At 48.0% G+C, this 12,532-nt stretch overlaps 5 protein-coding genes across 5 annotated transcripts; 3 read left to right on the top strand and 2 right to left on the bottom strand.

Moving 5' to 3' along the window:
* Positions 1-56: 56 nt before the first annotated feature.
* Positions 57-1,745, top strand: YALI1_C10293g (uncharacterized protein; the record flags this gene model as incomplete). The annotated part of the gene is made up of 1 exon (XM_501568.2): positions 57-1,745. One exon carries the CDS (start codon positions 57-59, stop codon positions 1,743-1,745), a length of 1,689 nt encoding a protein of 562 aa, XP_501568.1.
* Positions 1,746-2,234: 489 nt separating this feature from the next.
* Positions 2,235-3,806, top strand: YALI1_C10271g (uncharacterized protein; the record flags this gene model as incomplete). The annotated part of the gene is made up of 1 exon (XM_501567.3): positions 2,235-3,806. The coding sequence occupies one exon, from the start codon at positions 2,235-2,237 to the stop codon at positions 3,804-3,806; it is 1,572 nt and encodes a 523-aa protein (XP_501567.1).
* A 2,306-nt stretch (positions 3,807-6,112) lies between these two features.
* YALI1_C10232g (uncharacterized protein) lies at positions 6,113-7,903 on the top strand (the record flags this gene model as incomplete). The annotated part of the gene is made up of 1 exon (XM_501566.3): positions 6,113-7,903. The coding sequence occupies one exon, from the start codon at positions 6,113-6,115 to the stop codon at positions 7,901-7,903; it is 1,791 nt and encodes a 596-aa protein (XP_501566.2).
* Positions 7,904-8,266: 363 nt separating this feature from the next.
* Positions 8,267-9,079, bottom strand: YALI1_C10203g (uncharacterized protein; the record flags this gene model as incomplete). The annotated part of the gene is made up of 1 exon (XM_501565.3): positions 8,267-9,079. The coding sequence occupies one exon, from the start codon at positions 9,077-9,079 to the stop codon at positions 8,267-8,269; it is 813 nt and encodes a 270-aa protein (XP_501565.1).
* Positions 9,080-11,752: 2,673 nt separating this feature from the next.
* Positions 11,753-12,013, bottom strand: YALI1_C10173g (uncharacterized protein; the record flags this gene model as incomplete). Its single annotated transcript, XM_501564.2, has 1 exon — positions 11,753-12,013. One exon carries the CDS (start codon positions 12,011-12,013, stop codon positions 11,753-11,755), a length of 261 nt encoding a protein of 86 aa, XP_501564.2.
* Between the last annotated feature and the right edge of the window lie 519 nt (positions 12,014-12,532).

Here is a 12,532-nt window from a genome sequence, read left to right as displayed (position 1 = left end):
ATCTATGCAATAGAAGTCATTTGCAGCTTGGCACGCACACCCAGCTCCTCCTGGTCATGGACACAGCTTTCACCCAACTATTGAACTATGCCTCGAGGGGACGTTTGTTTCCGTACCCCGAGGAACGAGCAGGGTTTCAAGTTCCCACGGAGTTTTGGTACGGCCCACCGACACACAAACACGACGATGTTGAGCGGGGTCTAGAGGATGCTTTTGACGGCATTGATGTGGACGGCAACCGCGGGAACCACGATGAAAGACCTCTCGAGACTTCGGACGGTTCGTCTATCTTAAACGGAGGGAACATGGAAAAGGGTTCCGGTTCGGAGTCCGAAGAACTGTATGTGGGTTGGTATGGACCTGATGATCCGGACAATCCCAAGAACTGGTCGTCCGTCAAGAAGTCCATCAGTTCCTCGCAGGTTCTCATTCTGACATTTTCCGTCTACATTGGTTCTTCCATCTACACGCCTGCCCTTCCTGAGATTATGGCCGACTTTCATATATCTCAGGTGGCTGGTCTGATTCCATTGTCGGTCTTCGTCTTTGGTTACGGCATTGGACCGGTGGTCTTCTCCCCTCTGTCTGAACATCCCGCTGTCGGTCGAATGTGGATCTATATTGTCACTCTAGCCATCTTTGTGATTCTGCAAGTGCCCACAGCTCTCTGTCACAATATCGGATCTTTGATCATCCTGCGATTCCTGGGAGGTATCTTTTCGTCACCAGCTCTGGCTACTTCTGGTGCCACCTTTGGAGACATGTACGAGATTGCGTACATTCCCTTTGCTCTGGCCTTGTGGGCCATCTCGTCCATCTGTGGACCCGTGTTTGGACCAGTTCTGGGAGGTGTGTTTGCTCAGGTCAAGGGCTGGAAGTGGACTTTCTGGGTCCTGGCCATGATCTCCGGTCTCTGCCTTGTAGTGCTCTTCTTTTTCTTTCCAGAGACGTCAGAAGGAAACATTCTGCACCGACGAGCCCGACGACTGCACAAGTTGACAGGAAAGAAGTACACTACTGCCGCTCGGCAGGAATGGGCCAGCAAGAAATTGTCAACTGTGGCCTATGACATTCTACTCAGGCCAATTCTCATCACCTTCACAGAACCCGTTGTCTTTGCTCTGGGCCTCTACATTGCACTGCTCTACTCCACTCTCTACAGTTGGTTCGAGGCCTTCCCCATTGTCTTCACCGAAACACATCGCTTCAACACCATTGAGTCTGGTCTTGCTTACCTCGGCCTCATTGTTGGAGGCTTTGTAGGAGTGGCGATGTACTTGCCAATCATTTACAACAAGTTCACTCGTCCTGTTCTCAAGGGAAACTTCCCTCCAGTGTCCATGTTCATGAAGCTTTGTCTAATTGGCTCCACCATCTTCCCTGCATCTCTCTTCTTCTTCGCATGGACCGCTCACAAATCCATTCATTGGATTGTCCCCATTATTGCATCAGGACTTTGCATCATCGGTATGCTCTTCATTTTCCAGACCGTGTTCAACTACCTCTCGGGCTCCTACCCCAAGTACATTGCATCTGTCTTCGCAGGTAACGGTCTGTTCCGAGCCTTTGTGGCTGGAGGTTTTCCTCTCTTCGCCCACCAGATGTTCACCACTCTGGGACCTTCCAAGTTCCCCGTGGGATGGGGAACTACTCTGGTTGGATGTATTGGAGTCCTCATGGGTCTGATTCCCCTTGTCCTTATCAAGTGGGGTGACAAGCTCCAGAGCTCCTCTAGATGGGCTTAAAACTTGTACATAGACATTATATAGATGTAAATAGAACGCAAACAATAGACCTGGGGCGGAATAATGAACATTAGTGATGTAAAATGGCGCGCCTCGAGACTGCCCATTGTTCAGTATTTAGTTGGCATTACCAACTAACTTTAGAAATTAGTTGGGGACTTCTCAATAGCTTCATGTAGAGAAACCCATCATATTCGTGTAAGCGTACATTCATTTCAAAGGTTATTTTCTTTCACGGGCAAAGTTATAATTAAATGAATGGTATATGCGAAAAAAAAAAAAATAACAATAGTTGCATTCAAACCAAGGACTGCTTTTTTTGATAAAATCCATAGAAGGTGGTATCAATAACAGGTTAAGACCCTCTCTTGATGAATTCGACGCCGTAATTTCGATTTCACAGCCTTCTCCCTCCGGCCTCCCCTCCCGCATCAATACAACCCTAACCCTACACCATACACCTTCCCACAATTCCATGATACGCTAACAATGTACACTCTAGAACTCGATTTCGACCCCCGTTCCAGTTTCAGCGACTGGCGAGTTAGTAGTGTGACCATCTCCGGCTTCGACAACGACACGGGCAAAAGCATGGACGCTGTCAAGGGCGAGTATTTCGGCAAAGGTGTGGTTCGGCTGTTTCGAGGAGGCAACAACAATGCATCCAGCTCGACTGAGGTCGAAGAGGTGTCTCCGGTGCCCTCTCTGATTGTGGCTATTCTGGCAGTCCCCAGCTATATGACTGCATCCGACTTTCTGGGGTTCATCAGCTTGCATTCTTGTGAGAAGGACATTTCACATATCAGAGTCATCAAATCGAGTCGAGAAGTGAACCGAAACATGGTACTTCTCAAGTTCCGTATGGTTGAACGCGCCCAGGACTTTGTTGACAAGTACTCTGGCAAGGTGTTTAATAGCATGGATCCTGAGACTTGTCTATGTGTGTTTATCCATGATATCAGCGTGGGAGGCGAAGTTAGTAATAATACAAGCGTAGTTGGGGCAGACAACTTCCCGTACCTATTGTTGGATCCTTTCACCAATGGATTCAGCAAAGGTAAACCGCTACCTCCTCCTACTCCTGATTTGCGAGAGCTGCCTACTTGTCCTGTCTGCCTGGAGCGTATGGACAGTGATATCACCGGTTTGGCAACCATCTTGTGCGAACACACGTTCCACTGTCACTGTTTGAGCAAGTGGGCTGGTGGAAATTGTCCTGTTTGTCGATACAGTGGCAGAAAGAGCAGTGTGGGCAACTCTGCTGCTCCTCCAGGGGCATGTACGACTTGTGGGGGAACAGAAAACACGTGGATTTGTTTGATTTGTGGCAACATTGGATGTGGGCGGTATGCTCTGGGCCATGCTCATTCTCATTTTGACCAAACAGGACACGGGTACGCCATGGAAATGTCCACGCAACGAGTTTGGGACTATGTGAGTGATGGTTATGTTCATCGGTTGATTCAGAGCGATGTGGGCAAGCTGGTGGAGTTGGACGAGTCCAGTAGCTCCAGCAACAGCAAGTTCGTGTACTCTGACGACGGCAAAAAAAGTGGAGACGTGGAACAGTTGGCTCTGGAGTACACGGCTTTGTTGACGTCACAGCTGGATTCTCAGCGGGAGTACTACGAGGCTCTGTTTGCAGACTCGGCAAAAAAAGTGGAGGAGATGAGACTGGAAGTGCATAGGGAAAAAGAGAGGGTCAAGAAGGAGCTCGAGGCCAAAAAGGAGGTGGCCAAGCTGGACGACTCGTTGATGTCCGAGAACGAACGACTCAGAAAGGAGCTCGCCAAGTGTCAGTCTGATAGTGAGAAACTGAGCCAGTTGAGTAAGACATTTCGACAGTCTCTTCAAGATGAAAAGGCCATTTCGGGCGCCATGATGGCCAAGGTGAAGAAGCTACAGACTGATAAGATGGCCAAGGAGGCTCAGATCAAGGATCTGGAGGAACAGCTACGAGATGTCATGTTTTTCCTTGAGGCCAGAGATAAGTTGAAGGATGCAGACGAGGATGTCAAGGAGGGTACCCTGGTGATGAAGAAGAAGAACAAGAAGAAGTAGTGGGTGCAAGTATTTATTAATATCATGAAGTCACGAAAGAAGGAATTGCGAGGAAGACAACGGATGCTGTCGCTCAAAAGCTACAAAGGTTTTAGAGGGCAACCCCAATTTGTTGGTGTCTGCATTGTAGAAGATCGGAATATGCAGATACTGAATCTGTTGAGCCCAGTGAGATGAAACTAAACCTCTTTGCATTCCGTATGTACACTCCACAGAAGTCTTCACCTTGTGACTGGGATGTGCAAATATTCGTCCTCTTCTTCCAAACTGTACGTCCAGAACGAAGGCTTCCTTGACCAGAGAAAAAGAAACAATGGACTTGGACGTGTGGTAATTTATCTTGTCGTGTTCAATTGTCTCATTATATCACGATACTCGTGTTTAATTAATGGTTTCACACCCCTGTATCCTGGGCAAAGGGCGTATTTGACCGTCCAGGCTTTGAGCGAACTATTTTTAAACTGGTGGAAGACAGCACAAGACAAGACCACAAACGGTGGTGGAGATGAGACCTGTTGGGTTTCATTAAACGGAAAATGGTGGGTGTTATTTCTCGGCCGATTTCGGGGCCCATGTGTGTTCTTGCAGGCCGAGAAAACCCCGTGGGGTGACGTCACAGTGCTGCACGTAGGGACAGGACAACGCTAGCCAATAGGTGGTGTATTTTAATAAACACAATAACATGGTGGAAAAGTGGGATAGAAACACTGGACAGCTGGATGAAAGGCATCTTTGAGACCGATATCTAGGAACCCGACACATTGGCATTTCCAAGAATCGAGTTAGACGCTAATCAAAAGGCTTATTCGTTCTAATATAGGGGCTTTTTGGACACTAAAAACGAGCTTAGTCCCATCAGCGGTTCAATGACGTCACAAGCAGTCCAAAACAGGCCATTGTCTTGTTCACTCGTATTTCCCCTCTTCGAATGGGTTAATGGGGTGAATGGGCCTATGTCGGTGAGGTTTGGTGAGGGCTCATGGTGGTCGAAGAATGCAGCAGCTCTCGTCTAACTCAGTCTTGAGACATGGCTTGAGTGCATACGATACGAAAAAAGATGGCCTTCTGGATGCACCAAATATGTATCGAAACTGTTGTGGCTTGACGGAAATGGAGACCTTCACCACTTTCACAACAGGGCAAATCGGTACGTTTTCGCGTCCCACACGGCCATCAAGCCCCAATACATCCCAGCAACTACTGTACGGCAGCTACAGGTGATTGTCTACACCTGCAGCATGCACGGTTTGTTGCTGTGAATCATCGAGTTGAGCAGGGCATGGAGAAAATTTAATCTCCTTGTACAAGTATTGTACTCGCAAAGTGCTCCAACACTTGTCTCAGACATTGGATCGACAAATTTCACCTGACCGACATCTCTATCACCTGCGAGCTCCCCAAACAGCTTGCTTGGTTCAATACAGGCCACCTCTAAATCTAGCCTCCATCTTTTGGTCAAGAAGCGTCTGCTATGTTGCTTGTCGCGTGCGTTAACACGGGCTCTGGAAGTGCATAGCCTCAGAGCCTCGATGCGGGGACGTCGTGTCGTCTGGTATTTGAGTAGTCTGGGGGCCCGTTCCTTGCCCCTACTTTCGGGGTATTATTATGGCGAAAATCATCTCCGGAACCCCAATAGTGTTTGCCATGGCGGCAGCCAGTCACCAGCTGGGCGTAGATATCACATTCAAGGCCATATCTTTCTAATCACCTTAGTAGTTCAAGGTACTTTAATCCGCGAAGCCTAAAAAAACCCAAGTCGCTAGTGCGTATCTTGTCCCAATTGACCTCGGCTGTCCGAAAATGGAAGCCGCGAGATGAAGCAGTGTGCCGACATAGTAGGGATGTGCCTGAGATGGCCCGCCACGTGACCAAAGAAACGCAGAAAGAAAACGAGCCCACAAGTCCAAGATCGCCCAACCCTCGATCCCAGCGCCAAGGAAAACACTAAAAATTTTCTTGTCATACGGCTCTTGTACCTCTCGAACTGTAATCAGCCGACTGCAATGCTGCAAACTATATTCGAACCGAGCACTGGCAAGCGAACGAGACTCCACGGAGGTGTTCGAGGTCGGTTTTGGCCAGTTTTCACAAAATAATCGAATTTAACGACATGAAATACCCCAATAATCGCGTTTCTCCCACCAAAATCGCCCCACAATAGGCCCCATAGGACACCCCAAAACACCCCAAAACACCCCAAGACCCTCAAATGCACACCCCAGAAACTCTATTGCAATACCTATATACCCAAGCCTTCCCACCCCAGATAATGGCTGCACCTTTAACACCACCTCTATATCAGCAGAATGGGCGGCATTTGGGCGTCTATAAGCGGCAAAATCAGCCAGAGCGCTGACGGCAAGACCCAGGTGCGTAACCGGGGCGACGGAGAGATTGTCATCAACCGAACCGACTCCAATGGTCTGTTTCAAACCTCGTCTCTCGTGTCTCTCCCTCCAGATTATGAAAAGACCCATGCCATCCGGACAAGCGGAGAAGAGTCCGAGGAGCCCCCGCGGTTCTCGGAACAGTCGTCCAAACCCCCGTCATACCATACCACCCAAAGATTACTCAAGGCTCGTCATATCCAGCTGATTGGAATCGGAGGAACGATTGGAACAGTGCTGTTTGTTCAGATTGGAGCTGCTCTGGTCAAGGGTGGCCCCGCGTCGCTCTTCCTTGGATTCACACTCTGGTGTATACCCATTCTAATGATTACCATGACCACCGCTGAGATGGTCACCTACTTGCCCATTTCGTCTCCCTTCATCCGATTTGCAGGAAGATATGTCGACGAATCATTCGAAGTCATGGCCGGCTGGAACTTCTTCCTGCTACAAGCCGTGCAAGTGCCCTTTGAAATCACGGCTGTTAATATCATTCTGCACTTTTGGGTAGACGGATACTCGGTAGCTATTCCACTGGTTGTGCAATGTGTTCTCTACGCCATCATCAATGTCTTTGCTGTCGGACTTTACGGAGAAACCGAGTTCTGGCTGTCTCTGGGTAAACTTCTGCTCGCTGTCGGTGTCATTCTCTTCACCTTCATCACCATGTGCGGAGGAAACCCCCAACATGACGCCTACGGATTCCGATACTGGAACAATCCCGGCGCCTTTGCCGAGTACATGGATACGGGCTCGTGGGGTCGATTCCTGGGCTTCTTTGCTTGTCTCGTTCAGGCTGCGTTCTCCATTGCTGGACCCGAATACGTGTCAATGGCTGCTGGAGAGGCCGTCAACCCCCGAGTCGTCATGCCTAAGGCCTACAAGGCTGTGCTTTACCGTCTGTCCTTTTTTTTCATTCTCGGAGCTCTTGCTGTGGGCATCATTGTTCCTTACAACGACCCGGAGCTTCTGGACGCTATCAACAGTGGAAAGCCTGGCGCTGCTGCTTCCCCCTACGTCATCGGAATGCAGCGACTCAACATCAAGGTGCTTCCCCATATCATGAATGGTCTGGTGCTCACCTCCGCCTTCTCCGCAGGAAACTCGTTCACCTACTGTGCCAGTCGAACTCTCTATGGTCTCGCTCTCGAGGGCCATGCTCCCCGAATCTTTGCCAAGTGCACCAAACAAGGCGTGCCCATCTTTGCCGTCATTGTCGTGCTCTGTTTCGGGCTGCTGTCGTTCCTGCAACTCGGAAACACTGCCCAAGTCGTGCTCAACTGGCTGGTCAACATTGTTACCGCCTCCCAGCTCATCAACTTTTGCATTTTGTGCTCCACCTACCTGCGTTTCTTCTACGGGCTGCGGGCCCAGGGCATTTCGCGAGATTCGCTGCCGTTCAAGTCCTTCTGGCAGCCCGGATGTGCATGGGTGGGTCTCACCTGCGCAGGCGTCATGTTGCTGTTGTCTGGCTGGACCGTTTTCGTCAACGGCCACTGGTCCACAGCCACCTTCCTCTTCTCGTACATCATGATCCCTATTGACGTGGTCATCTTTATCGCCTGGAAGCTCATCAAGCGAACCAAGTTCAAGAAGTTGACGGAAATCGACTTCCTGACCGGCAAGAAGGAAATTGACGAGTACACCGAAGATTATACAGAGGTCCCTCCCACCAACATTTTCCAGAAAATCGGCCGGTGGCTCTTCTAAAACTAACACAGACTGTAGTCTCTTGTGTCTCTGGTTTGAAACCCCAGAGATACTCCTCAAAAACTAACGCTCGCCCTTGTCGCGAAGAGATATATAGAATGAAATGGATGTTGAATGAAAAGACGTCCGTCGTAGTTTGTATTGTAATATATTTATTGAAGAGCATAAGTTGAATAGTAGATTTTATATATATTGATGAGACTTGTAATTACACGTCTACAGGCTGAAATTTTTGATCATATTTCATTTTTTCATTTTTTTATATATATTTTCAATAATGTACCCTCTCCTCTAGTAAACATCACAGACACGACTATAGCGATCGTTCAATTGAACACGCGTGTTGCACATATCTCTTATGCCTTACAAAGTCTTGACCAGATCTTCCAGCTTCGAGGCAATCTCGGCTGGAGGACCCTCAATCAGATCTCCATGGCAAGGGATGATCCGTCTGATAGGTAGCCGCAAAAGCTCGTTGTAGGCCTTCTTGGCAGCAGCGGGATCAGGGTACAGCTTGCTCCACAGCTTCTGCTGAAGATAACTGTCAAAGCTCATGTAGTTCATGAGGTTGGGGATACCCCAGGATCCCTTGGGGTTGACTCCAGAGCCCTTGTACTGCTCGTTGGAGGGAGTGTTGAAGATGGCGTCGGCCTCAAGCAGAGTCTCGGACGGCTTGTGGTACAGCATAACCTCCTTGTTAGCATGGCTGGGCAAATAGACTGCATCAAAGGTGTCCACGAGCTCCTTGGGGAAACCCACTGATTCCAGAGCCGCGCCTGAGAGAAGTTTGTTGCCCTCCTCGGGCTTGAAGGCAATGTCAATATCAATACCCTCGGCCTTCTTCTTTTCCTTGAGCTCCTCCGGTCCAATGATTAGAGCCTTGGGGAACTTGTCCTTCCAGGCCTTGAGAGCCATGTGGTGCTCAAAGTCAGGGGCGACGAGATACTTGACGTTGGGCTTGTCTCCGGCTAGAAGTTTGAGAGCAGCCTCAGACTGTTCACAGACGGGAGTAGGAGCAAACACGACCACGGCATCGTCGGCAGTGGGCAGCTTGACACAGGTCATTCGGCCTCCAAAGTTCAGCAGGTAGCCTCGAGTGAAAGGACACGAGTGTATGACAATGTCCTTGGTGACTTGACGGATGTTACCGCCGACAGGGGTGAAGTAATGGCTCATTGTGTTTTGTTTTTTTTGTTGGTGTACAATAGAAGGATGATGAAAGAAGCATGGCTTTAGAGCACTATATATCAGTGGGACTACTTTAGTTTGGTTTGCTATCTCAGCACTTGTATCATGCATAGGCTGCATATTGGATGCATGTTTAATTCAAGAGTTGTGTGAATGAGATGAATATATCCCTAGACAGTGATGTACGAGTATGAGTATGAGTATGAGTACGGTATAGTGTCAATTACAGCTCTCTATTGACTAACTCAATGACGAGCGCCGGTTGGTTTCATGTCATTGACGCAAACGAAGAGACCATAAACCGCCGTAATTGGAGACTCAAGCCCTGAACTTCAAGTATACTGTCAATTGACCTTGTATATGTCTTCGTGTCCACTTTTTAATCACAAATCTGTGTGTAGGAGTTATATTGATACTTCAAAATTGAATTCTTTGCAACTGAACTTCCAAAAAGCAGACAGTTGCCTAGTGAGCATGATCCTGAGAGAAGAAGGGACTTATATAGGTATAGACAATTCTGATTGTAACAGTAACAACGATTTGCTCCTTCACCTTCAACCATTAGCGTCGTTTAAGTGATTATTGTAACTATTTAAACAGTTCCCCTCCATTTTCCGCGATTTTGCGTGGTTTCATCTGACCTAGCAAATAAAACCTATAAAAAGCTTTCGAAAATTCAACATCCATGTTTAAATTCACTTGAAACATGGCACTAATAAAAAATAAAAAATAAAACAATAGAGACCTACACGTACTTATACTCGCCGTACATTGTACCCCCTTTGATCTCGCTTCTTCAATACCCCTTCTCGTATACATAATTGTCTCAAGGTGCTGCTGCCTGCAATATAAGCTGCTCTTGCTTCCTTGCTAGCAGTCTACTTCAGGTCAATCGCAACCCGATGGACAGCTGGTAGCGTGATGGGCCCGCAGAAGTCCGAGTAAAAGCACCAAGTTGTTGAGCTTCAGACAATTTACTCGATTTTCCACGACCAATTGAATTTACTCGGTGAATTTACTCGGTAAAAATAAATTCACTTTATGATCCTGTCCGGTGACGTCATGATAATTACCATGGCAACGAGTGGAGGATTACTGGAGAGTAGGGCGGTACGAGCACCCCTCCAGGTACTGTATGGTAGTAACTGACCGCAGAGCGTCCTCTGGTCTCCACAAAAAAGAATTCACTGGAGAGCCTCGTGGAAATTATGGCATTACAGCAGACGTCAGTAGTCATTGTTGGTCGTAGTCTATAGGTTAATAATGCAATATTACCAGGAAGGGCACATACACTACAATACGTACTGAATAATACATTGTGCTCGTACATGTCTGAGTCCCATCTGTGTACATTGTACAGTATGTGCAATACCTGTAACCTCCGCTGTTCCATCCTGTCCAGATCTCCGTCGTGTTGCGACAAGAAAAAGCAATTTGGAAAAGAAATGTGTCAAAAGAAATTACCGTACATACTCCTGAACCTTGTGAAGGGTCGACGATGTTGACGTGCACAACTGGAGAACGCATGCAAACCTGTGTGGTCGGCTGAGTGGAATTTCTGGATTGAAGACAAATTTTTCGTTCGAAAGGTACCATATCCACCATTACTCCTTGCTCTCTGTCTGCCTCAGGCGCTTTGAGACGTTTGGGCGGCTGCATGTTTTGGTTCCTGGGCTTGTCTGGGCGTCGGGACTATCGCGCTTAATTCAGGGGTAGGCACTGAGAGGGTAGGTTCGGTAAAGAGATTAATGATGTGGTCACATGAACTGCCCACGTGAGTCTCTTGAGCTCGACCTGCCTCTCCTGGATATCTGGTCGTGTCAGTTCCTCCGACAAAATCGTCTGGGGTATGTCAAAAGAGGTTTCAAAATGCTGTTTTTCCTTTGTTTTCCACTGTTGTGTATACGTTGCCTGCTTCTGATGATATTATCTACAGTGTAGATGGACTCAATGGTCAACATCGGCGTGAGCGCGGCTACAGCCATCTTCCCTGACACATTCCACCACTCTTCTGTGCTGCTTTTCCGCGCATTCCTACAGCTTCCGCGTTGTGTTGACGTGGACTGGGTGTCTTTTGCTGCCGTCCTGCTGCCGTCTCTGCAACCACTCATTCCATTCCCCGGGTCATTCTTCAATGACACTTCAAAATGAGGGACCCACAAGTCACACAAAGAACCAACTTGAAGTTTTCAGCCGTTCTATTGTTTAGCGCGATAGGTGCCTATGTCAGCCGTCAGTGTCAACTTAGTCGGTCTGGGGTAGCACTGCCGCACATGGTCATTGGATACACAGTCTAGGATAGATGGGAGGCTGTGTAACAGGAAAACGAAGGTGATTTTTATCAGCTGTTTCTCTTCACAGAGTGCTCTGCATCCTCAATATATCAGTTGTCATCTGTACACACTGTTCATACATATCGCCAAACAATTAGCACCATGCAAAGAGAGCCATCCGCAGTAAGTTTCCTGGTATGTATATACATAAATCGAGTCTTGATATTCTGCTGCCTCCACTGCCTCCACTGCTTCCAACAGTGACACCGCCTCATTGTTCTACGAGTACCGTACCGCGTATGTACAAGCATCCGCCTCACTCACTACGATACTTCTCCGTCATCATAATCAATCTATTAATAAATAAAACCAGACTCGTTAATCAAGTCTAGTATCGGGGGTAGAACTTCTTGGAGTCGTCGTCGGCAAATGGCCGGTTGGTGCGAGGAGTGTCGTTTCCATAGAACTTGGGGTTGAACTCTTCATTGTGCTGGGTCATTCGTCCAAAGCTGTCAACATCACCGGCGGGATTGGTGTAGTCGTAGAGAGTGTCCTCGGACTTTCGAGGGCTCTTGGAGAGCTGCTGGGGAGTGTAGTGAGCTCGGTTGTTGTCAGCGAAGACGTTCTTGAAGTAGGCTTTGAGAGACATTGTGGTGTGTTTGTGGTGTTTGTGTTGTTTGTGTGTGAAAGAAGAACCTCTACAACGGAGGATCACCCCCTATATATACCCAACAATCGGTTTGTGTTTTCCATTGTTCGGCAAAACGACACATGTCTAGGCCCTCAGGACGCCATCTACGTCATTTGATATCACTGTACAGGAAGGGTGCAGAGCTTGGTCTAGACTGGGTTTGTAAGGGATATGGGAAATTACCCACAAAGACAAAGATGAATGTCACAAAGAAAGACTAAGAACGAACAGCACAACTTCCTGAAACTCCCCAGATTGGCCAAATGCCAATATTTTACCAATTCGACATATATTTTACCGTGACACGGAATTCTAGACCTCAGTTTTTAAGGTTTTTTCCAACCAAAATTGAAAAATAATTTAAGCTTCCAGAACCTGATCCCGGGTTAGGGTTACTTCCGATTCGGGTGCGGTCCAGATCTAGGTGAGATGGCGGGCCTGCATATTGCGTATAAGCCAGTCAGGTACACGAATGTC

The sequence above is a fragment of the Yarrowia lipolytica genome, chromosome 1C (assembly GCF_001761485.1).
Source record: "Yarrowia lipolytica chromosome 1C, complete sequence".
NCBI classification, from domain to species: domain Eukaryota; kingdom Fungi; phylum Ascomycota; class Dipodascomycetes; order Dipodascales; genus Yarrowia; species Yarrowia lipolytica.
The sequence above is the reverse complement of the archived record's forward strand: the minus strand, read 5'-3'. Positions and strand labels throughout refer to the sequence as shown.